Source organism: Budorcas taxicolor, chromosome 3 (genome assembly GCF_023091745.1).
Source record: "Budorcas taxicolor isolate Tak-1 chromosome 3, Takin1.1, whole genome shotgun sequence".
NCBI lineage: Eukaryota > Metazoa > Chordata > Mammalia > Artiodactyla > Bovidae > Budorcas > Budorcas taxicolor.
Window position 1 is genome coordinate 66,957,841 of NC_068912.1, and position 25,318 is coordinate 66,983,158.

Below are 25,318 nucleotides of genomic sequence, written 5' to 3' on the forward strand. Positions count from 1 at the left end.
TTCGCTTTTCAAAGGACAAGTAAAAACAAGGCACAAGGGACTATTTTCCTCCAAGATCTTCCAAACCCTAAGTCTGGGGTTTCATATAGCTGCTCAACAATGCTCCTCCAAATCCAATTAACCCTAGGGTTCTCAAAGTGCGGTTCACAGACTCTGGTCTCCTGTTTTCATTACAACACTAAGAGGTTATTTGCTTTTCACTGATGGTGAAAAAGCACTGGCTGTACACCTGTGGTGCCAATAAAAGCCAATTATTCTAGTATTCTTCACCACCATAAACTCACAGTGAAAGAAAGGAAGAAAAAAAATGGCCAGTTTTACTTAAGAATGCTCTTGATGATGCAATGAAAAAGTTTAATTTTGACCCTTAAATACTTGTCACTGTAATATTTTGTGTGACAAAATGGGAAGACGTGTAGATACTTCAGCACACCAGGTACATTTAATGGTTTTCTCAAGAAAAGCACTGTGTGATTGCCTGAGTTGTGGAACTAGTTGTTTTTTTAGTTGAACGCCATTTTTACCTTCTGAAAGACTGAATAACAGATAAAACTCTGGTTTTTCAGACTTGAATATCTGGCAGACATTTTCTAGAAAAGTAATAAAGTAAGTTGGTCACTTCAAGGAAAACAACTGGCAACATCTTCCTTAATAATAAAATCCAAGCTTTTGACCCTGGATCCACCACTTACTGGCAAATTACTTAACTCTCTGATGTCTTACTGGAAAAATAGGATGGTGATAATATTCCAGAGAGTGGATACAAGTATTAAGCAAGATAACATTATAAAGCATTTTATACAGTGCCTGCTGTGTGTTAAGTAAGTGTGCAATAAATATTGGTTTCTATTATAGCTCAATCAAGTTAAAATAATCAGATTTGGTTTCCATTTGTAATTTCACAAAATACCCGAGTCAATTCCACCAAAAATGTTAACCTGATCTCCAAGAAAATCCTCGTTAAAAATTAGATTTATTCTTGTTCTTTAATAAGAGGTCAACTGTGAAATCACAATAGACCACAGTAAAATGACAGGCATTGAGATAATAGGTTTTAAGCAAAAAATCTCATTTGTCTAATCTTTCCCCAGGAAGTAAATAGGACAAGTAGGGCAGTGGTTAGAAAATGCACAGAGTAACACAAACTATTACACAAGTACTTCCCAAAGCTTACTCTAAAAGCAGTGGATGAACACCAATACCAAAATACACAAGGCCACCTGTGTTCCTGCTATCCTGAAAGCCACAGCCATTGAATGACGTCTTGATTATCATGCCAGTAGTCTGCTTATTTAACTTCTATGCAGAGTACATCATGAGAAATGCTGGGCTGAAGGAAGCACAAGCTGGAATCAAGATTGCCGGGAGAAATATCAATAACCTCAGATATGCAGATGACACCACCCTTATGGCAGAAAGTGAAGAAGAACCAAAGAGCCTCTTGATGAAAGTGAAAGAGGAGAGTGAAAAAGTTGGCTTAAAGCTCAACATTCAGAAAACTAAGATCATGGCATCTGGTCCCATCACTTCATGGCAAATAGATGGGGAAACAGTGGAAACACTGGCTGACCTTATTTTTCTGGGCTCCAAGATCACTGCAGATGATGATTGCAGCCATGAAATTAAAAGACACTTACTTCTTGGAAGGAAAGTTATGACCAACCTAGACAGCATATTAAAAAGCAGAGACGTTACTTGCCAACAAAGGTCCGTCTAGTCAAGGTTATGGTTTTTCCAGTGGTCATGTATGGATGTGAGAGTTGGACTATAAAGAAAGCTGAGCACCAAAGAATTGATGCTTTTGAACTGTGGTGTTGGAGAAGACTCTTGAGAGTCCCTTGGGCTGCAAGGAGATCCAACCAGTCCATCCTGAAGGAGATCAGTTCTGGGTGTTCATTGGAAGGACTGATGTTGAAGCTGAAACTCCAATACTTTGGCCACCTGATGTAAAGAGCTGACTCATTTGAAGAGACCTTGAGGCTGTTAAAGATTGAGGGCAGGAGGAGAAGGGGATGACAGAGGACGAGATGATTGGATGGCATCACTGACTCGATGGACATGCATTTGGGTGGACTCTGGGAGTTGGTGATGGACAGGGAGGCCTGGTGTGCTGCGATTCATGGGGTCACAAGAGTCATATACAACTGAGCGACTGAACTGAACTGAACTCTAAAGTCTCTCACTTCACCTGCAACATGAGATGATTGTCCAAACTGAGGCACTTCTACCAAGGCTTTGAGTAGGGATTAATGGGAAAGCCTCTTGATGAAAGTGAAAGAGGAGAGTGAAAAAGTTGGCTTAAAGTTCAACATTCAGAAAACGAAGATCATGGCATCCGGTCCCATCACTTCATGGGAAATAGACGGGGAAACAGTGGAAAGAGTGTCAGACTTAATTTTTTTGGGCTCCAAAATCACTGCAGATGGTGACTGCAGCCATGAAATTAAAAGATGCTTGCTCCTTGGAAGAAAAGTTATGAGCAACCTAGATAGCATATTCAAAAGCAGAGACATTACTTTGCCAGCTAAGGTCCGTCTAGTCAAGGCTACGGTTTTTCCTGTGGTCATGTATGGATGTGAGAGTTGGACCGTGAAGAAGGCTGAGCGCCAAAGAATTGATGCTTTTGAACTGTGGTGTTGGAGAAGACTCTTGAGAGTCCCTTGGACTGCAAGGAGATCCAACCAGTCCGTTCTGAAGGAGATCAGCCCTGGGATTTCTTTGGAAGGAATGATGCTGAAGCTGAAACTCCAGTACTTTGGCCACCTCATGAGAAGAGTTGACTCATTGGAAAAGACTCTGATGCTGGGAGGGATTGGGGGCAGGAGGAAAAGTGGATGACAGAGGATGAGATGGCTGGATAGCATCACTGACTTGATGGACGTGAATCTGAGTGAACTCCAGGAGTTGGTGATGAACAGGGAGGCCTGGCGTGCTGCAATTCATGGGATCGCAAAGAGTCGGACATGATTGAGTGACTGAACTGAAATGAACTGATGCTGTGTTACATTTGGGGAATATGCAGGCCATGAGAAGCAGAGAAGAGTAAAAGAAGCCAAAATAGATTGGAGAATAGCAGGATAATGATCGAGAGATTTATAAAAGAAAAAAGGAAAGAAGTGTACCAGAAAAGGTTGTGAAAAACTGTAGGAGCCGGTTAATGGGATGTCATGAGGCTCTTTACGATATTTTTACATTTTCCAAATAATTTTCTTTTTTCGACAATGACTGCATCCCAGTCTTGTACATCAGCATTGTACTTATATCTTGTTTGTGAACAACCTTAGAATCTTTTTCAATCCTTTTGATCATCAGGCTTATCCTGTGAGATCCCTTATCTGTTCTTTGGAAGGCATTTCTCTATAAATAGATATGGAACTCCCTTCTCCATGAACAAAGAGGTTGTAATAGTCACACAATATTCAAAGGGCTAACTAGGTCCATCACCATCACTTTCTCCTTTGGTCCAGGTGGTACACTCTCCCTGAACACTTTTTTGACTCAGATGGCAGGCAGTGCAATTACTTGTCCCCACTTAAAACTGTTTTGCAAATGAGCAAGAAACAGCCAGCTTGGGGATAGAGAAGAGTTGGTGTTGCTTGTTCTCTGTAAGAAGGCAGCAGCCATATGGTATAAGAAGTGTCTGATTAGGCTCGCAATTAACCTAAAAGCTATGCTGCCAGAAGAAGCTACAACAGCAGCAACCTGTCTGTCAGTTCCAGTCCAGGAATTCTAACTGCTATTTCAGTTGTTATGGAAACTGACCACACTGCTTCCTAAAAAATTCATTATTCCAGCAAATATTACTCATTCTGGGGCATCTGAATGAGTGATGCAGACACAGGGATGGAGGAGCACAGAGGAGGAAGGCTAGAGATTAGAGAAGACCTCACAGAGACAGGCTTCCCTGGTGGCTCAGCTGGTAAAGAATCCCCCTGCAATGCGGGACACCTGGGTTTGATCCCTGGGTGGGAAGATCCCCTGGAGAAGGGAAAGGCTACCCATTCCAGTATTCTGGCCTGGAGAATTCCTTGGACTGTGTAGTCCATGGGGTTGCAAAGAGTTGGAGACGACTAAGTGACTTTCACTTCACACAGAGACCTGACCTTGGAGCAGGATTAGCCAGGGGAGAAGACATTTTAAGAGAGAGGACTGGCAAAAGCGAGGGAACGTCAAGAGATAATAGTGGTGCAGGTGGGCTTGGGGTTGAAGACTCGTGTGGGTGGAGTGGAAAAGGGGAAGACATGTGGAAAAGGGGAAGCTGACTCCTGTGGATTCAGTTCAGTTCAGTTCAGTTCAGTCGCTCAGTCATGTCTTACTCTTTGTGACCCCATGAATCACAGCTCGCCAGGCCTCCCTGTCCATCACCATCTCCCGGAGTTCACTCAGACTCACGTCCATCGAGTCCGTGATGCCATCCAGCCATCTCATCCTGGGTCGTCCCCTTCTCCTCCTGCCCTTAATCCCTCCCAGCATCAGAGTCTTTTCCAATGAGTCAGCTCTTTGCATGAGGTGGCCAAAGTACTGGAGCTTCAGCTTTAGCATCATTCCTTCCAAAGAACACCCAGGGCCGATCTCCTTCAGAATGGACTTGTTGGATCTCCTTGCAGTCCAAGGGACTCTCAAGAGTCTTCTCCAACACCACAGTTCAAAAGCATCAATTCTTCGGCCCTCAGCTTTCTTCACAGTCCAACTCTCACATCCATACCTGACCACAGGATAAACCATAGCCTTGACTAGACGGACCTTTGTTGGCAAAGAAATGTCTCTGCTTTTGAATATGCTATTTAGGTTGGTCATAACTTTCCTTCCAAGGAGTAAGCATCTTTTAATTTCATGGCTGCAGTCACCATCTGCAGTGATTTTGGAGCCTAAAAATATAAAGTCTGATACTGTTTCCACTGTTTCCCCGTCTATTTCCCATGTAGTGATGGGATCAGATGCCATGATCTTCATTTTCTGAATGTTAAGTTTTAAGCCAACTTTTTCACTTTCCTCTTTCAGTTTAATCAAGAGGCTCTTTAGTTCTTCACTTTCTGCCATAAGGGTGGTGTCATCTGCATATCTGAGGTTATTGATATTTCTCCCAGCAATCTTGATTCCAGCTTGGTCTTCATCCAGCCCAGCGTTTCTCATGATGTACTCTGCATAGAAGTTAAATAAGCAGGGTGACAATATACAGTCTTGACTCACTCCTTTTCCTATTTGGAACCAGTCTGTTGTTCCATGTCCAGTTCTAACTGTTGCTTCCTGACCTGCATACAGGTTTCTCAAGAGGCAAGTCAGGTGGTCTGGTATTCCCATCTCTTGAAGAATTTTCCACAGTTTATTGTGATCCACACAGTCAAAGGCTTTGGCATAGTCAATAAAGCAGAAATAGATGTTTTTCTGGAACTCTCTTGCTTGATCGTCAAAAAATGACAATCCAGTGGATGTTGGCAATTAGATCTCTGGTTCCTCTGCCTTTTCTAAAACCAGTTGGTGGATCAAAGCTCATCAAAACTGTTATGGGTGTATCGACGACATCCTGAGTATTTTTACCAGCTACAAATTGGCCTGCAACAATACAGCCTTAAAATACCATCCTGCCATCTGCTGAGAAAGTACTGTTGACCCTTGAACAATGGGTGGGGAGCTATAGGGGTGCTATATGCCCCTCAGTCCCCGCCACACAATTGACAACCCATGTATGACTTGGATTGTCAGCTCTCTGAATACTTGGTTCCTATGACTCCATGATTCCGAATCAGTGGATTTACCCAACCTGGGCTAGGTAATACTGTAGTATTTACTATTAAAAAAAAATCAGTGCATAAGTGGTTCTGGGCAGTACAAAGCTGTGCTATTCAAGGCTTAACTGTATTTAGAACAAAGGTGTTAATTTTCAAGCAGAATCCAGTAAACAGCCTAGAAGAAGAACCATCCTTTTTTCTTTTATTGCAGTTGCTTTGTACCTTCTACAGTGCAAACAGTAAGCTGAAATCTTTTTTTTTTTTTTACTATAACAGTGACTGAATAACAAGTTGAAGTACAGGAGAGTTTGGTTGATATATATACATATACATATAAAACCAATTCCTTTATTCAGGGAAGCAGTTCTTAGTATGGTGTGTGGACCCTTGAGGGTCTTAAGGTTGGTCTGATGCCATATTTATATCATACTATTTCATTTTCTGAAGGGCGCAAAGCTTAGTAACAGGTCAGCTGAGATCTTTAGCTAGACCTGGCTAGATAGAAGCAGTATTTGAAAATACAGTTGAAATTCAACGACAGTGCTAAACAACAGGTGAATCTGAAACAATATTATTCCCAGAGACAATTACAACCACCACAAAATATGCTGTACTATTTTTAAAAGCTTCTTATTGTATTATTAAAAATACAGACTTCTATGTGATATTAAAGACTCAACCTTTGGATTCCTGAACTTCAAGTTTAGAAAGTCTCCCTTCTTCCTAATTTGGCTTCTAAGATAAAAGCTGAACAGAAAAAGTATCATTTATTGTGTATAGTCTAGGTTCCCAGGTAATTAACTAAAATTCGTGTGGAAAGGGGAGTTTCCTTCGAGATTATGTCGATGCGCTTCTCCTCAGTAAGGAGTAGATATAATGTACTTCAACTTTCTGAAAAGAATGTGGAGTAAGTGTGGCAACAGTCCATCCCGCTCCCTGGACTGAGGTCAGCTAGAGACAAGCAGGTCAGAAACAAAACTCAGTTGGGCTTAAGAGTTCTCAGTACTTAGACACGCTGTTCCCTTGGCTAGAATTCTTCTTCCTCTCACCTCCCACTAATCTTTTCAGTCACCCGCCGCTTCCTTTAGTTGCCTGCTTAAATGTCACTTCCATAGGGCCTTTCCTGATTACCCATTTTTTTACCCCAAACACTCCACCCAACTTGTTCGCTGTTTCAGCTCTTAGTTTCCTTCCTGATGCTCTCCAAGGTTTGTGATGATAATTTGATTCGTTCTCCTTTTCCTCTCAGATGGAAGCTCTGGGAGCCCCGCTCACTGTCCGGCACAGGTCCAGCACTCAGTAAGCAGCTGGCGGATGATTAAACGTGGTGGACAGTCGGGGTGGCGACCCACATAAGCTGGTGGTGGGATGTGGAAGGCCCTGGGATGGGGAACTACAGCCATGGGCCCTGGTCTCCTTTCTGCCACCAGTTGTTAGAATGACGTTGATCAAATCCCTTCAAGTCTCTGGGACTCAGTTTCCTCATCTGAAAACGAGGGAGATGTACTGAGAGATTTACAAGGAAGCATCCTGACTTCAGAGTGTAAGAGTCTAAGTATATCTGATTATTTTTGTAGGGAGCTGATAACTGTTTTTTTTTCCCCCCCACTCACTGAGGAGGTGTGGACCTTTTCATTATTTCTGAATATAAATAGGTATTTTCTGAAAAGTGTACAGGTGGGTGTATTAACTTTTCTGTAGACTTCAGGAACTAGAAGGAAAAGCACTAAGTTTTGGGAGGTCCTCTGACAATACTTTGTCCTATTCTGTGTAGCTTGAATGCTGCACAGCTAGGCCCATTCATTCCCATGAGAAGAACTGGAGATCTGGCTCTCACACTAATTAGCTCTATGACCTTGGACAGGTTCCTTAAACTTCCGAGGCTCACTTTTCTTGTCTGTGTAATTGATATGTAATAGGGATGGATTGCCAACCTATAGGATTGTGTAAGGATTAAAGGAGATAACTTGGAACTCTATAAACGTTCAGAAAATGCTGGTTAAGCTCAAATGAATTTTATCCCATAATGAGTTTCCCAATGAGTTTCACTGTACGAGAGCATAAAACAAACAAGATTGGTTTTTTTTGTTAGCTACGTGGAATGCAGGGTATGGTTATTAAGGTATATTTGAATATGTGGTCACTGATGTATGTAGTTCAGGGAGGAACAGATCATTGTTCAAACAGAAAAGGTGTTAGATTTTAACAGATGGCATCCTCTTACCCACGGGATTATAATATATTTTATTATCATAGAACTAAATTCAGGAGTTTGCCATTCCTTAGACTCCTGCTTTGTCTCCGCTGAAAAGACACAGAGCCAGAGCAATATAAAACTGTATAAATGAAAGGAAAAATATGGAATCCTCAGGGGTATAATCTTGACTAAAAAAGGTGCCAGGCTTCAAACACGGTTGAGAAATGAATAGTCTTCCTTCTTTACCACATTGTTATTATCAGCAGTTACAACTGAAAATGTGAGAGCTCTTACTCACCAATCATGAAAATAATTTTACACTTTTTCAAGTCTTCCATGAAACCTTTAAAATAAGAATAATTTTAGTTATACAGCAAGAAAAACTGTATTGAAACCCTGGTTTTATAATGTGTAGTGTAGTATTATATAATATTCTATTCTGTATTGTAGTATACAGTATTATCTATCTATCTATATCTATATAATACATATAGAATACAGCATAGAGATGAAACAAAAATTACAAAGGTGGTGAGTGAGAACTAAATCTTGGGAGCCACTGCTTTAAGACAAAGAAATGATTAGGGATTTTTGGCAAAGTGCAAAACTCTATAGAGTCTGTGGAGCCCTAAAAGATTTCCAGTTATGTGGTGTCAGGAGGTGTCTATTTATATACACAATGCTACATTTTGGCAGGAATCCACTGTTAAGTGAGTGAAAGGCCCAATTTCACCAGAGAGAGACAGAGATAGAGAGAGGGGGCAGTAGGGAGGGAGAGAGAGTGGTGCATGAAGAATTGAGTTGAGGGTAGAAGAGGAAGAAGAAAAGGGAGAAAGAGCTGGAAATAGAAGCAAAAGGTGAACTTGGGGGCCTTTGCAACCATTTGTTTTTCACACTAAAGGGCTGTTATTTTTTTTTAAAAATTAAACAGACGCTTCATTCTCTTTACAGAATAGCCCATGGTGATGAGAAAATTCTATATTATCTGGAGCCTTCTATTAAGGCAATGTGGGAGACCTGGGTTCGATCCCTGAGTTGGGAAGATTCCCTGGAGAAGAGAATGGCTACCCACTCCAGTATTCTGGACTGGAGAATTCCATGGACTGTGTAGTCCATGGGTTTGCAAAGAGTTGGACACGACTGAGTGATATTCACTTTCACTTTCATTAAGGCAGATAGATTAATGCTCTCAACATGTTGGGCCAAATAGTCATCTCAAGTTCTTCAGACTTTCAGTTTACTTGTTTTTAGAGTACTTTTATGGAGTTGAGCAACTTTTAATCTATTTATAATGTATGAAACTGGTTGTTATTATTATTACTATTAGTAGTATGGTTCTATATTAGTCCATTTAAAAAAGAATGATGATACATTCAGATAATGTGATCATTAAAAATTAAGTTTATATGAAGTTTTTAATGACATGGGAACATGCTTATGTTATGATAAGCACAAAATATAGGAGACAATGTTTGTATATACACATGTATTCTCAACTATGTAAAAATAGGTATATAGACAATACACTGGAATAAAAATAAACCAGAATGTTAACTGTGACTATTTAGGTCATAAGGTTTTAGATGGCTTTTATTTTCTACCTTAAAAAATTTCCACATGAATGTGTATTAATTCTGTAACCAGGAAAAAAGGAAACTTTATTCAGCAATCCATCAATCCCTCTCCAGTTGGGACTGAGTTGACTATTTGCACTTGGCTCATGTTTAAGTGCCTTTCTCCCATGAATCACCATGATGTCATTGGGTGACTGCAATCTTCACATACTGCTCTTGCCATTATCATCAAATGACACTCTATCTACCATCTCATGTTCATGGATCAGCAGGATTAGAGCTGGGGTTGTTTAGAAAGCCAATTCATTTACTTGTATGTACTCACAGTCAATGTAAATATATTTCCATGGACCATAATTATAACAACATTTATTACAGAGTAGAAATGTTAGAAGGTAATTTTCCTAGAGCAATCATAAACCTTATCTTCTTTGGACAAAGTCAAATTTATGTAATTTTCTATTTTCAGTTCCATGTGGAGCTAATAACAGTTTTTGTTTTAAGTTTTGGCAAGACTTTTAATGTGACGAAATTATGAAGTAGTATAATTTGGGTGATTCTTAGGTTGTATCCCAATGGTACACTACAGAGGAGCAACATTATGCAGGAAAAGGACTTTCGCATTCTAATAAAGTTTGAAGAATGTTGAATTAAAGTTAGCCAGTTCTCTTTCCTGCAGAACATGTGGGAGCCTTGCTGTGCTCTTATATATGTGAATCTTCCAAAGAGGACTGGGTGTTGTGTTTTTCAAACACTTTCACCATTTTCAAAGAGCATGAGCTCTTTGAGCGTCCTCTCTTCACTGAGCATCTCGGGGCTCATGTCCTCTGGGAGGTGAGGAAATACATCACTTAGTAAGGCATCACTTTGGTTCTTTGCATGGACCAAGAGGGGAGAAATCCAGAATTCCAATCATAATCGTGATCCCTGGCTGAGGGAAAAAAGTACATGCTCTTGGTAGGTTATTATCTCTTAGTGGTGTTTAATAAAAAAGATATGCTCAGAGCTACTAAAATGACAACTTTAGTTTAATCAGTAAAGGAAACTCACCTCCCATGGTGTCTTCTCCAAACACATTTAACTGGTCATCACCCTGTTTATAAAAAAAAATCAAAATATTAGATGATAATACCAACAGGCATTGTGTTAAACTTCTTGCTGACATGAATATACTTAACTTTCCAAACAGCTCTGTGAAAGAGGTACCATAACTGCCCACCTTTTACAGATGAAAGCCATACTTAGATCAAGAAGTTAGCTGCTCAAGGTCACATAGTGAGGAACAAAGCCTGGGCTTCAACGTGGGCTCTTTGTGTCCAGAGTTAATGCTCTTTGTAACTGGTACAATATCATGCCTTTTTTTCCCTTTGTGCATAACTACCTGTGGTCAGAAAGCCGATGTAAAGAAGACAAAACCCTTCAGGACCTGAAGCTCACTGATAGGTGAAGTCACAGCTGCTTCAAAAATAACTCCATGATTTACAGCTAGACTTAGCAAACTTTCTGGAAAGCACCAGAGAGTAAACATTTTCAGCATTGGGAGCCATGTGGTCTCACTATTTAACCACCAGCCATAGTTTGCTAATCCCAGAATGAAAGCATGAAATAAAGGAAGTTGGGATGACCAGATCTGATTGCCTCCTTTTAAAATTTTCATTTTCATTTTCAATCAAACAGCTACTCCATTCTCCTTACAGAAAAATACATGGTGTTAGGCGAAGAATCCATAAAGAAAATGTGTAAAATGGCATTGGTGATTAATGACTGGTGACCTGAATGAGAAGGAAGTCCAAAAGGAGGGGATATACATATATGTTTGGCTGGTTCATTTTGCTGTACAGTAGAAACTAACACAGCAATATAAAGTAACTATACTTTAAAAAAAATTCGTTTTAAAAAACGTTTTAAAAAAGGTGCTGGTGAGATTCCTCACTCCTACCTACGTCTCCATACACCCCATTTTCTCACTACCTCATTGTTTATAGGTAACCGCTCACAGGTTTTTTTTGTATCTTTCCATATACACAAAAGTTGACTCCCAGATATCTATGGTTACACTTGAGTATAAGTATAGAATCTTATCACCTCCATTACACAGAAAGAAACAAACATTACATATGCACATATGTTTATAAAACACATGCTAATCTATGATAATACTATTCTTCCCTTTGCGTTCTCACTTATCAATATATTCTGGAGAAGTTTCTGTACCAGTACAGATGTTCTTGGTTACACAGTATTCTACTGTATGGAAGGTACCATAGTTGTTATTATTTCAAACTAGTTCTTTATTGATGGACCACTGAGTTGCTTGCAATCTTGGACTATTTTTGAAAAAGTAGGACAAAGGATAAACTCACATAAATGGCATTTCATATGTATATACTTATAGGATAAATTCCCAGAGAAGAGGCTGTGTAAAGAATAAACATATTTATAAGCTGATAGATTTTTCCAAACCATTCTCCCTAGAGATGGTATAGTTTTTCAGGGACAACCTTTGGCTCGTGCTTTACTCCGGCCTCTTGCCTCTAATTTGCTATGATACAGGAGTCAGTTAAATGAGGTTGCTGGGTTGCATTAATGCTCCCTTTAGATAAACTGCCACAAAAGCACTTTGTCTGAAAACAGAGCATTGCCATCCTTTTTTAGAACATATGCCTTCAGGGCAACTTTACTGCCTGTCTTCTTAGATTTGCCTGTGTATCTAGAGCTATTCCAGGTGAGAGAAGAAGAATCAATGGAGTGGTTATTCAAGGACATATTTACATTAACGAACTCCTTTCCATGAATAGAAAAAAAGTCCATTATTCTTCAGTGAGCCTCCCCCTACTTCTATTATTGAGATCATTTCACTTTGGAAGTATAGGGATGGTCTAATCCATTTCTACCATCCCCTGTCCCTATTTTACAGATGAGGAAATTGATAGTTAGTGGTCACGTGAGGGGTTCATGACCATGCCGTCATGTCCTTAGTGAGGACAGCGTTGGGATGAAAACCACATCCCCTACCACATAGCCTGGTTTCTAGAGATTTAGTCCCCTCAGCTTAGCTACCATCATGGATCTGTGAGTGTCCTGTTGCTCAACTGGCCAAGGGCTTCCCAGATAGCTCAGCAGTAAAGGGTTTCCCAGGTAGCTTCTGCCTGTCAGTGCAGGAGACTCAGGTTCGATCCCTGGGTCAGGAAGATCCCCTGGAGAAGGAAATGGCAACCCACTCCAGTATTCTTGCCTGGGACATCTCATGGACAGAGGAGCCTGGTGGGCTATAGTCTATGGAGTTACAAAAGAGTAGGACATATTTAGGGACTGAGCATGCACACATAGTCACATAGTGAGGAACAGAGCCTGCGCTTTCAGCCTGGGCTGTGTCTAGAGTTCATGCTCATGTGACTGCACTATCCCCCTGCAGCTAAGAGCACACAGGGGTCTGGGCCCTCCCTCAATCTGGGATGACTCTGGTGTAAGCAGCTCCCCAGTGGTCGCCTTGAGATCAAGCTGAAGCTAATACCTAGCTGTCCTCACTTGAGGCCCTCTCTTGCATCTGTTCCTCTCTCTCAAGAGCACACCTAATATCACACTCACAAAAATCTTCATGGAAAGCTCTGCATCTAGGGAAGCCCACTTGAGACAGGGACCTAATTGAAGCAATTATAGTTCACACGTTTACCTAAGATACAGCTACATAGAAAGATGCTCAATAGCCTTTGCTGGAAAAGGACTGTTTAATCAGACTCTAATTATTGCTTTCAAACAGACATTGAATATATTCAGGTAATGGTAAGAGGAGACCCTGAGTCCTCTCCTTCAATTTTTATTATTATTATTGAATTATTAGACTTAAACCCACCTTATATACCAAACTGTATCAGACATTTCTTGTATCTGGCTATCATGTCTTGGGAGTTTGTTTAGGGTTAATCTGAATTCATAAAATAATGCACCTGGATACAGCATGCTTGGGGCTGGTGCACAGGGATGACCCAGAGAGATGTTATGGGGAGGGAGGTGGGAGGGGTGTTCATGTTTGGGAACACATGTACACCCGTGGTGGATTCATGTCAATGTATGGCAAAACCAATACAGTATTGTAAAATAAAATAAAGTAAAAATAAAAATAAAAAAAATAAAATAATTCACCAGGTTATACAAAGGCCTATCTGACCTCTATGTGGTCTCTTGAGTCTGACCTGTTTATATCCATAGCACTTATTCACAGCCTTCTATTGTTTGCCCAAATGCCTCAAATGAGCCCCAGCTTCATTTCCATGAGTGCACTGATAGTGAACAGGCTTCTGGGGGCATAGACACAAGTGCCAAAAGCTCTCTTTCAGGAATGTGCTGCCTTGCACTCATTGACACGAAATGAATAGGTGAATGACACAGGTGAATAGGATGTTTGGTTGGAGGGTGTTATTTTCCAGTGATGCTCAATAAACTTCATGATTCCAGTGTGAATCTTTTATAGAAAAGATTTATTTGAACTCATACACATACACACACATACACACACACACATGAGAAACAACTAGAGAAAGGTAACCACTTCTGGTTTTGGTGAAAAGATGCCATACAGCCTCCAGAGGCTCTCAGCCTTACCTTCTTTCTTTTCAAATGCTAGGTGTGTTTTGCGTAAAAGCACTAATTTCAGAAAGTCAATTATATAAGGTTATATAAATTATATAAGGTTATACAAAAGCTTTATATAAACAAAATGTTAAATAAGCCTCTAGGAGAAATGGCTGATAAGGTGTTCATATCCAGTTCCACTGTAGCTGCATCTCAAGTGAGGTGCTCTTGGAGAAAACACAACCCACTGTTTCTGCCCTGTGGGTGCCTGTGGGTGCCTGTGGGTGCCTCTGGGGGTTACAGCCTTTTACCTTGCTGCTGCTCCATCCACTCAACTCTTTGTCATCTGTAAGTCTGAATGAGTGGTTACGTGTTGTAGTTGCAAGGAGACATAGAAGACTCTACATTATTAATCTAGAATTTGGGGGCATGAAGAAGGATACCACAACTGAACAAACTGACAAAGACAGACACTACAAATATAGGTACGGATTTATGTAAGTGCCATTTGTGACTCATGAGTATGGGGCCAAGACAAAGCCTGCGATGACGCAGTTAATACTGGAGAAGGTGGGAAGATCTGCAGCAAAACCACTGGCCCCCAAACCAACTCAGGTTGCCACGTCTTTTTGGGCTAGATACTTGATAATAGGTTGGCAATTGATGGTGAGAAATTTCCTGACACATTTAGAACATCAGGAAAGGACTGATGGCTTTATGAGGAAGCTGGATTTGGACTACATGTGTGTTTTGGTCTCTGTCTCTCTTCCCCAGTCATGCCAGATGCAGGAGGAGAGTAAAAGCAACCTGCATTCCACTTTGCTTCCCTGTGTGGATGTATAGGCAAGAAGCTACTTCTGCAAGGCTGGATGGATCCTGGTATTCTTTGTCAGAAGAGCAGCTATTTGGTGTGTGTGAATATTTTCCTTTTGGGTTGGTGCTCCTACATCTCCACCTTGAGGTATGGATGTTCTGTCATCCCAGTTCCTTGAATCACTGAATTTTTGTGGGCAAGATCAAAACAGAACAACAGAGCTTCACAGATGTTTCACCAATCATAGGGTATTACCTTCGTTCTTCAACGTGCTTTGATGGCAGCATGGTGTCTGTTCCTGGTTACGGGACCAGGGCACTGTCACAAGCAGATCATGTCATAAGATGAGGCTGTCACTTAAACAGTGCTTTTCAGCTCTGGCAGCATTTCTGCTGGTATGATCTCACTGGATCCTTGCTGCAACCCTGATAGGAATGATGTAACTGAGGTACTGTGGTACCACTGGATTGGGATGTGTCAGTACTTGAGCTTCCATTGCTGCCCAGATTTGGGCTGAGAACTGACTTCAGTGCCCTGATACCAAGCTAGATTCTACATCAGCATCCTCTTACTGTGGGGGGGGGGGTCATGTAATCAGGTCGTCTACTGCCCCTCCTTCAGTAGACAGTGTTGATTTTTAAAAATACTTTTATATGTATATATATATAATATATATATATATATATTTGGCTGTTTTGGTTCCTCCTTGCTGTGCAGGCTTTTCTCTCTCTAGTTGTGGCAAGTGGGGCTGCTCTAGTTGTGGTCCGTGGGCTTCACATTGCGGTGGCTTCTCTTGTTGCAGAGCATGGCCTCTAGGGTGCCTGGGCTTCGGCAGTCGCGGTATCTGGGCTTGGTAGGTGAAGCTTCTGGGCTCCAGAGCACAGGCTCAGTAGCTGTGGTGCCTGGGCTTTGGCGCTCCTTCCCAGATCAGCGATAGAACCCGTGTCTCCTACATTGGTAGGTGGACTCTTCTAACCACTAGGGAAGCCCGCCAATGTTGATTTTTAAAAATCCTTTTGGGGACCCCAAAACAAAACCTCCCCTGGGAAGGAGAGAGAAGTAGTAGGTCATTTGGGGAGTGTTTTCCTAGTTCCTGTTTCTCTTAAATAGTGTGTGTGTTTCATGGCATAAAGTATTCTTTGTGGGATTCAAGCTTCAAGTGGGATTATGAGAAAGAGGTTTTACATAACAATAAAATGGCACAGTGAAGATTAATTGTTTGCTCCAAAATTCACATATATTGTAAGGAAAAAAATATTTTCTTTCTCTGTCACTGAGCACAGATATCAATCTAGTTTTTTTTTTTTTTAATCTAAGAAAATGGATTTCAAAGAGATTCTGTAGTTTCTGAGACAATATGAGGATGCATCTTTTCTAACCTTTTCACACTTTGACTAGTACTATGTAGATCACCTACATTCTGGGAAAATCATAAAAGCTAGCATATGAGGATTTTTTATTTAAATTTGTCTAATGACACTATCTCTGCTTGTAAGAAGCAACGGCAGTGAAGCAGGGCTGGGGTTGAGGCACAAAAGTGTGCTGGAGTTCTCAGAAGGGTTCATCTCACTGAGAACCAGACTCTTAACAAGAAGAAAGAATAATTTAAAAAGAACAACCAAAATAGTACCATTTTCCCATCTTGGGACCTGAAAATGGAACCTGAAAATGAGATTTTTGGATTCTTTTTCTTCATGCCAGTTAAGGAACAAAAGCAACAAAACATCTCACAAGAACAGTTTTTAAAATGGTTATTGGAACTGCTATTTGAGTGGCTATTGGGGTGTTTTTAACATGTGTGATCTCATCTGATCCCCTAGAAGACACTAGGAGGTAAGCAGGTTTGCTATTTCCCATTTTTCAGATAGGGAAACTCAGGCTCAGAAGGCTTAGGTGGACTGTGCAGGAGGCTACAGCCAGTGGGGTTTCCTGATGCCCCAGCTCATGTTCTAACCCCTCTCCTGCTGCCCAGGAGCATGATGGGCATGATGACTTGCCTGTGTGTCATGTGAGGAGGACAGAGTGTATTGAGCGACTTCACTACATGAGGGTAGGGAACACTCGTCATGTCACATGAATAGACACGAAGGTAGATTCATTTGCTAAAAGAGGGACTGAAGCTGGATTCTGCTCGTCAAGTGATCTGGAAGTGGAACTCTCAAGTTTTACTGGGAGAACCATGAATGCAGTTTTGAAATAACTCAGACCTTCAGCTGGAGAATATTGGAAAATGGAACACAGCTTTATTGTATCAGCAGGAGGAAGGGAAACTGGTCCTTGAGAAATGCTTTGAGTGTTTACAGTTCTTTTCTAAAGCATGTTTTCATTTAAAGTAATGGGCAATTAAAAAAAGAAGTATGAGAAGTGGTATGTAATTTAGTTGCACCCAAGAATCTATTTTACAGCGAGTTCCATTTCTCTTTCACTGAAGTGTACACAATTAGAGGTCTGCTTGTTGTGGAAGTACTTGTATAATTGAGTAAACAAGGAGGAAAAAATATAGGGGATGTGAGGTTAGCCTTTTTCCCATCTTCCTAAATTGCAGTCTCTCTACACCAACTACTTTAAACAGTGGTTTACAGATCTAGCTCTTGAGGAGGAACGGTATTTTCTTTGTTTATGTATAAATTGAAATGTTGGTGTCTCTAACAAGAAATGTTAAAGAAAGAGGCTTTTCCCTGATGTTTTTCTGTAAGTTTCTGTTTTCATCAGCTCAAAAACATGCCCAACGCAAGTCATTTCTGGAAGACCATGGACGAAACACTTGGTCTTGATTTCACATTCCAGACACGGCCCCAGGGCTGTGCAAGGCTGGTGGTTCAAAGAAGGAAGTCAAGTTCTCATCCTGATTTCATCTCATTTAAAGTGAATGTTGACCATAAAGTCACACCTGACCAGAGTCTTACCAAGGAGAGTTATTTGGCCTTTACCACTTTGTCTTACCTGCCTTAACTGCCTTCTGAGAAACCTTACCACCTTAGCTGCTTCCTGAGAAACCTGTATGCAGGTCAAGAAGCAACACTTAGAACTGGACATGGAACAACAGACTGGTTTCAAATTGGGAAAGGAGTATGTTGAGGCTGTATTTTGTCACCATGCTTATTTAACTTACATGCAGAGTACATCATGAGAAATGCCAGGCTGGGTGAAGCACAAGCAGATATCAAGATTGTTCAGAGAAATATCAATAACTTCAGATACACAGATGACACCACCTTTATGGCAGAAAGTGAAGAAGAACTAAAGGACCTCTTGATGAAAGTGAAAGAGGAGAGTTTAAAAGCTGACTTAACACTCAACATTCAGAAAACTAAGATCATTGCATCTGGTCCCATCACTTCATTAGAAATAGATGGGGAAACAATGGAAACAGTGACAGACTTTATTTTGGGGGGCTCCAAAATCACTGCAGATGGTGACACTGCAGATGAAATTAAAAGATGCTTACTCCTTGGAAGAAAAGCTATGACCAACCTAGACAGCATATTAAAAAGCAGAGATGTTACTTTGCCAACAAAGGTCCATGTAGTCAAGGCTATGGTCTTTCCAGTAGTCATGTACGGTTGTGAGAGTTGGGTATAAAGAAAGCTCAGCATAGAAGAATTGATGCTTTTGAACTGTGGTGTTGGAGAAGACTCTTGAGAGTCCCTTGGACTGCAAGGAGATCCAACCAACCCATCCTAAAGGAAATCACTCCTGAATATTCACTGGAAGGAATGATGCTGAAGCAGAAGCTCCAATACTTTGGCTGCCTAATGCAAAGAACTGACTCATTGGAAAAGATGCTGATGCTGGGAAAGATTGAAGGCAGGAGAAGGGGATGACAGAGGATGAGATGGTTGAATGGCATCACCGACTCGATGGACATGAGTTTGGGTAAACTCTGGGAGTTGGTGATGGACAGGGAGGCCTGGTGTGCTGCAGTCTATGGGGTGAACTGAACTTTTGTCTTCTGATTCTTTGTATAAAAGAAATAGGATGGCAAAGCTAAGAGTCAGTCATTGGAAACTTCAGTGGCACTAGTCTTTCCCGAGTACTTTGTACTTCGGTGCCATGAGGTTACAACTCCTTATGAGACAGTCTCAGCAAAAGGGACAATCAAGTTAATTATCAGAATAAAACATACTATAACAGGGAGGCCTGGCATGCTGTAGTCCATGGGGTCGCAAAGAGTTGGACACAACTGAACAACTTCACTTCCACTTCCACTTCACTTCATGTGTGTTTATGCATTTTCTAAGGAGAAAAATATTGCCTGGAGTCATCATCCTTTGTCCCACTATCCTTCTGTCAAAGGGGATTCTCAGGCAGCACTAGTGGTAAAGAATCTGCCTGCCAATGCAAGAGACTCCTGTTCGATCTCTGGATCAAGAAGATCCCTTGGAGGAGGCAACCCACTCCAGTATCCTTGCCTGGGAAATACCATGGGCAGAGGGGCCTGGCAGGCTACAGTCCACAAAGCCACAAAGAGCTGGACAGGATTGAGGGACTGAGCAGTACACAGCTTTCTGTTAAAAGGAAGAAAGGTTGGGAGAAGGCAGATCTGGATGGGGTGAGCAAGTGGAGGCTGGAAGGACTCCTTGCTAACTCCTCCTGGTTCCTCTTCCTTCTGAGTCCTCTGCTTGTCACAGATGTGCCCCCTGCTTTCTCAGTGATCTGAAGCATTTCATGCTTATCACTAACATAGACACAACAGCTTCCAGGGACCATCCACACGCCCACAGTCCAGCTCTGACCTTGCCTCAACTTCTCTTACGTTTGTTATAATCCAACTGAACATCTGTGTTCAGTTCCTTGAGGTTTTAGGGGTTAAGGTTGGGTGAGGAGTGGGACACAGCGGTTGCTGAGCACAGAGCAAAGAGGAGCTGAAGGTGACCTCTCAGCTGGAGACGGAAATCAAAGAGGCAGATTGAAAGAAGTGTTCTTTTCATTAGAAACACTCCCTGGACCTGAAACCATTAGGCTATAGAGTCTACAAGTCCCAGGAAGGGCTCAGGAAGAGAACGTGGAGAGACTGTGGGGCAGTTGCTATCTACAGCTGCTATCTACAACTTGGATAAACTTCATGCTGTTTTGCCCAAGCAACTCTATATAACACAAATGAGTCTATTAATTTTCCTAGAACTTGACTCATTTAATCTGGCCTCTGATTCCCTGCTTACTATGTTTGCCCAGCCTGAAATGCCTTCCCTTTGCCTTAAGTTTTTTTTTTTTTCTTTGACCCTGCTATGAGGCATGTGAGCTCTTAGTTCCTCGAAACCTTGCCCCCTGCATTGGAAGAATGGAGTCTTAACCACTGGACCATCAGGGAAGTCCTGCCTAAGTGTGTTTATTGATATATTCTGCCTGTCCTCCCATTTTCCCTCATCCCTGAGCCCTCTCCAGTCACTGCTCTATCAGCAAACTCCAGGTACATTAGTCATTTGACCCAGAGCATCTGTGCATGGTAAGAACAGTGACAAGAGAGGGTAACATTTTTTGGAACACTTGTTACATGCCAGGCACAATGCTGAGCACTTAACAAGAATGACCTCATTTAACTTTAACTGTATCATTTTATGCCTAGGATTCATTTTCACAATAACCCCCTTGAAGATATGGGGCTGTCTTTTATCTTTTTTGTACTCCCAATGACTGAGATGTAGCTGTGCAAAGTAAAGATTTTTAAGTGATAAATACAGTAAGTCAGTTTTTTTCTCCAAAATATGGTAAGAACAGTCATATAAAATATATAATGTATAGAACTCTCCAGAAAGAAAGGCAGAAGGTGCCTCAGTTGGTAAAGAATCTGCCTGCCAATGCAGGAGATGTGGGTTCAACCCCTGCGTCAGTAAGATCTCCTGGAGGAGGAAATGGCAACCCACTGCTGTATTCTTGCCTGGAACATCCCGTGGACAGAGGAGTCTGGCTGGCTTACAGTCTGTGTGGTCACAAAGAGTTGGACACGACTTGGCGACTAAACCACCACCACCACCACATATTCAATTGGAATTATAGAAGGGCAGAAGTAAGGTAAGGAAAAAAGGATTAAATGTCTAAGATTCACAGCTGTCCAATTGTGGAAGGGTTGATTTGGAAAGTGGAGAGCCCCCAGCATCAGAAGTATTCAAGCAGATGCAGAATAACTGTCTGCCAGTGAAGAGATTCTTAGACCTCATAGGAGGTCAGACTAGATGCTGTCTAAAGCAGCACCCAATGCTGACACTTTACTGTCCATTCAACAATCCTACAAATATTTATTGAGCTCTGTGTTAGACAGAATGATATCCACATCCTCAAAGATGCTCATTGCCTAATTCTTGGAAGCTGTGAATACATTATCTTACATAGCAAATGTGTCTTTCAGATATGTTTAAGTTAAGGCTCTTGAGATGGAGAAATCATCCTGGTTTATCTGGGTGCATCTAATACAACCACAAGGATCCTTATAAGGGAGAGACAGGAAGGTCACAATCAGAGAGGATGTGAGATAGAAGAAGACGTCAGAGAGATGCCATTGCTGGAAGAAGCCTACAAGCCAAGAAATGCGGGCAATGTGTAGAAGCAGAAAGAGGTAAGGAAAAGCATTCTCTTATAGCTCTTCCAGGAGTGTTACTTGGTGGCACCCTGATTTTAGCCCAGTAAACCCATTTTGGATTTCTGACCTCCAGAACTGTAAGATGACAAATTTGTGATATTTTTATCTACCAAGTTTGTTACAATAGTAACGTGTGCTCAGTCATGTCTGACTCTGTTTTTGAGACCCTATGAACTGTAGCTCCCCAGGTTCCTCTGTCCATGGGATTCTCTAGGCAAGAATACTGGAGTGGGTTGCCATTTCCTTCTCCAGGGGATTTTCCTGCCAAGGAATCGAACCCACGTCTCTGGCATTCCAGACAGATTCTTTACTGCCTATAGCAGCAGCAGGAAATGAACACAAGCTCCTCCTACACGCTAAGAACTGTCCTAGATGTTGGGAATGTAATAGTAAATAAATAATCTTGACTTACTGAGTATATTAGGTATTTGAGTTTTCAGCAAAGTGTTACAAATGCTGTTTATCCATGGAAATTTATTAGAGCAGGATCTATATGGAAGAAGAATGGAGCTACCTCTTAGTGGAGGTAGGATGGGAGGCACTGGAGTCCTGCCAGGGCCACCTCTTTTGACTTCCTCCCAGCCTCCTTTGGCAGACAGTCCTTGATCCCTACTCAACAGCCCTCTTTCTTTTAGGCAGAGCCTGCTCTCTTTTCGGATGCTGAAAATGCCAAATACTTGCCTTCCCGTCCTCTGCATTATGGGCATGGGCCTGTGACCAATTCTGGGTCAAAAGGATGTGAAAAAGCAATCTTCTCTTGGGGGGTAGGGGAGGCTTCAGAGAACAGATTTTCCCCCTATTAAGAAGAGAGAATGACATGCATGGGGAAAATCACTTCATTCATCCGTTCTATTTTTGCATATGGTTGCGTGAGGAAGCACTATTTGAAGGGACCGTTGTGAGACCTTGAAGGGAGACACTACTCACAGGCTGAGGAGGGCAGATGGGAAAGCACCAGCCTCCTGGCGGACTCTAGTTCAGTACTCTAGGAACTTGGCTGTGGGACAGGCCTGGCATGAGCATATGCTGAAGTGGGCAGTCTCACGGTTTTGGGGAAGGATGCTTTGTTGCTGCTATTCTTGCTTTTTATTACACATTATGATTCCTTCAAATTCCTTATTATCAACTTAATTTGTTGTGAGTTGTTTACATAATGCTACCCTGTGTGGTAATAGTTCTTTGCATTGACAAAAATAGCTCTTTGAGGACAGACTAAGCTCAGCAAGTTCAGTAGTTCACAGATGAACCTCCAGACTATCGCAAGTACAGAATCTGTGTGTCTAGACAGCCCAGTGTGCTGGTACAATAACACCCCAATGTGCAGGGTTAGGTTTTGGGGGTGAGAGTACTAACAGGTGAGTTAGGTAGGCAGTGGGGATGTTTTTAAACATTTATTTATTCATTCATTTGGCTGTGCCAGGTCTTAGCTGTGGCATGTGTGATCTTTTGTTGTGGTGCCTGGGCTTCTCTAGTTGTGGGCATGGGCTTTGTTGCCCTTTGGCATGTGGGATCTTGGCTCCCTGACCAGGGATTGAACCTGTGTCCCCTGCATTGCAAGGTGGATTCTGAACCATTGGAAAGGAACGCCAGGGAAGTCCTGGAGATGATTTTTAAAAAAGCATTTCAGTGCATTCTAAACCCTGAAATAATACATCCATCATTTTATCATATTGGTTATAACAATAACTACATTTATTGGGCATTATCTCATTTAATTTTCTCATCACATCAGCTTATTGGAAAAGGTTCCACATGCCATGGGGTCACAACTACTGAAGCCTCGAATGCCCTGGAGCCTGTGCTATACAAGAGAAGCCATAGCAGTGAGAAGCCCACCCACCGCAGCTAGAGAAAGCCCACGTGCAGCAGTGAAGGCCCTGCACAGCCCCATCCCCCAAAATTAGAAATTATAGCTTCTAAAGGTGCCATTAGAATAAGAAAATTCAAAACCACAGAGACAAATTATGGAGTCTGGATTCTGTTTGTATCCATATGGTGTTTTTTTCCCTGCAAATTCAAAAACTGTTTTGGAATCACCATATATTGACTGAGTTTTTTGTTAAATAATTATTTTATATTAAAAATAATTTTTACCTATGAATATTTTTTTAATTGAAGTTCGGTTGACATAGAACATTATAGTAGTTTCAGGTGTACAATGTAGTGATTTGATATTTGCATTTATTGCAAAATGATACTATAATAAATCTAGTTAGCATTTGTCAGCTTCATAGTGAAAATAACTTATAGGATGTACTCGCTTAGCAACTTTCAAGTATGCAGTATAGCGTTATTAACTACAGTCACCATGCTAAACTTTACATCCTCGTCACTTACTTATTCTCTAACTGGAAGTTTGAACCTTTCGATCCTACCTCCTATCTCTGGCAACTGCAGTCTGTTCTATGGACCTATGACTTTGCTTTCTGATTCAACATATAAATAAAGTCATACAGTATGTGTCTTTCTCTATCTGGTTTATTTCACTTAGCACAATGCCCCCAAGGTTCATCCTTGTTGTTACAAATGAGAAGATTTTCTTTTTTTTTATATATACATTCATTTTCTCTCTTCTTTTTTTAGTATATACATTCATTTTCCTAATCCACTGTTTCTACCTATGCATATTGAGGCTACAAAAACACTTTAATTTTTTTCTAGTTTTGTGCCTCAAATATATTTGCCCTCTCTTTTCTAGCATGCGGTAGTTCTCAAGTGTTGCTCTCAAAGAGAAGTATCATGTGCTGAGCTCCTGCCAGGCACTATAGCAGATGCTTTCACGGATATCTCATTATTCTTATGCTAATACCATAAAGTGGCTTTACTGTCCTCCATTTACAAGTGCAAAAATTAAGGCTCTGAATATTTTAGTTTATAATTTTGTTGCCTTCAAAAGAGGGAAAAGGCATATTGGTTGTTGAAAATAATTTAGTAAAATTTTTTATTGGAGCGTCATTGATTTACAATGTTGCACTAGTTTCAGGTACACAGCAAAGTGAATCAATTATATTCATATATAAACCCACTCTTTTTTAAAGATTCTTCTCCCATATAGGCATTACAGAATATGGCCTGTGCTATACATCAGGTTCTTATTAATTATCTATTATCTATTATCTATATACAGTTGTAGTGTTTATTGTTGCAAGATAATTTTGCTGTTGGTCCTTTTCTGTATCATCATGTCAGTCTGTGATAGGTTAGTGGCAACTGTAGCCTCACATGTTCACTCTTCCCTGCATTCTTGCCCTTGCATATCCTCTCCTTGAGAGGTGAGTCTTATTCTGCAGCCTTGAATCTGTGCCAGTTGACCTAGCTTTAGCCAACAGATTGAGGAAGAGATGCTGGTGTGCCATTTCTGGGGCTACGCTTTGAGAACCTGGCATGCTTCCACATTCTCCCTTGGTACCCCCTCCCACTCCCCTTCCCCTCACCATGAGGATAAATCTGAGGTAACTTGTCTGAGGATGGGACACCACGTGGAACAGAGTTCCATTCATCCCAGAGAGGCCATCCTAGACCAGCCGGGCCCAGGCTGACCCAGCAGCTGACCAGTTAGAGTTCTGTAAAGAAACAGAACTAGCAGGATGCAATTCCACCTATGAATATCTCCACCAGAGATTTACTACCAGGAATTAGCTTACATAACTGTGGGGGGTGGTTAGGCAGCTCTAAAATCTAAGGGACAGGTTGGCAGGCTGGCAACTCTAGGGCAGGGGGTGACACTGGAGACCATAGAATCTCCTTTTCCTCAAGGAAAGCTCAGTTTTGCTCTTAAGGCCTTTCGATTGAGTGTATGAGGCTCACCCCTATTATCAAGGTTAATCTCACTATTGGTGAGAATGTAAATTGGTG

The 25,318-nt window shown here is 41.3% G+C and overlaps 1 protein-coding gene across 1 annotated transcript in view; it reads right to left on the reverse strand.

The window, feature by feature from the left end:
- AK5 (adenylate kinase 5) overlaps positions 1-25,318 on the reverse strand; it is a 270,567-nt gene that overhangs the window by 62,920 nt on the left and 182,329 nt on the right. The window contains exons 9-10 of the mRNA XM_052637682.1: positions 10,551-10,593; positions 8,225-8,269 (exon numbers count right to left, since the gene is read on the reverse strand). Of these exons, the coding sequence (XP_052493642.1) occupies positions 8,225-8,269; positions 10,551-10,593 (88 nt within the window). The remainder of the gene's footprint in view (positions 1-8,224; positions 8,270-10,550; positions 10,594-25,318) is intronic.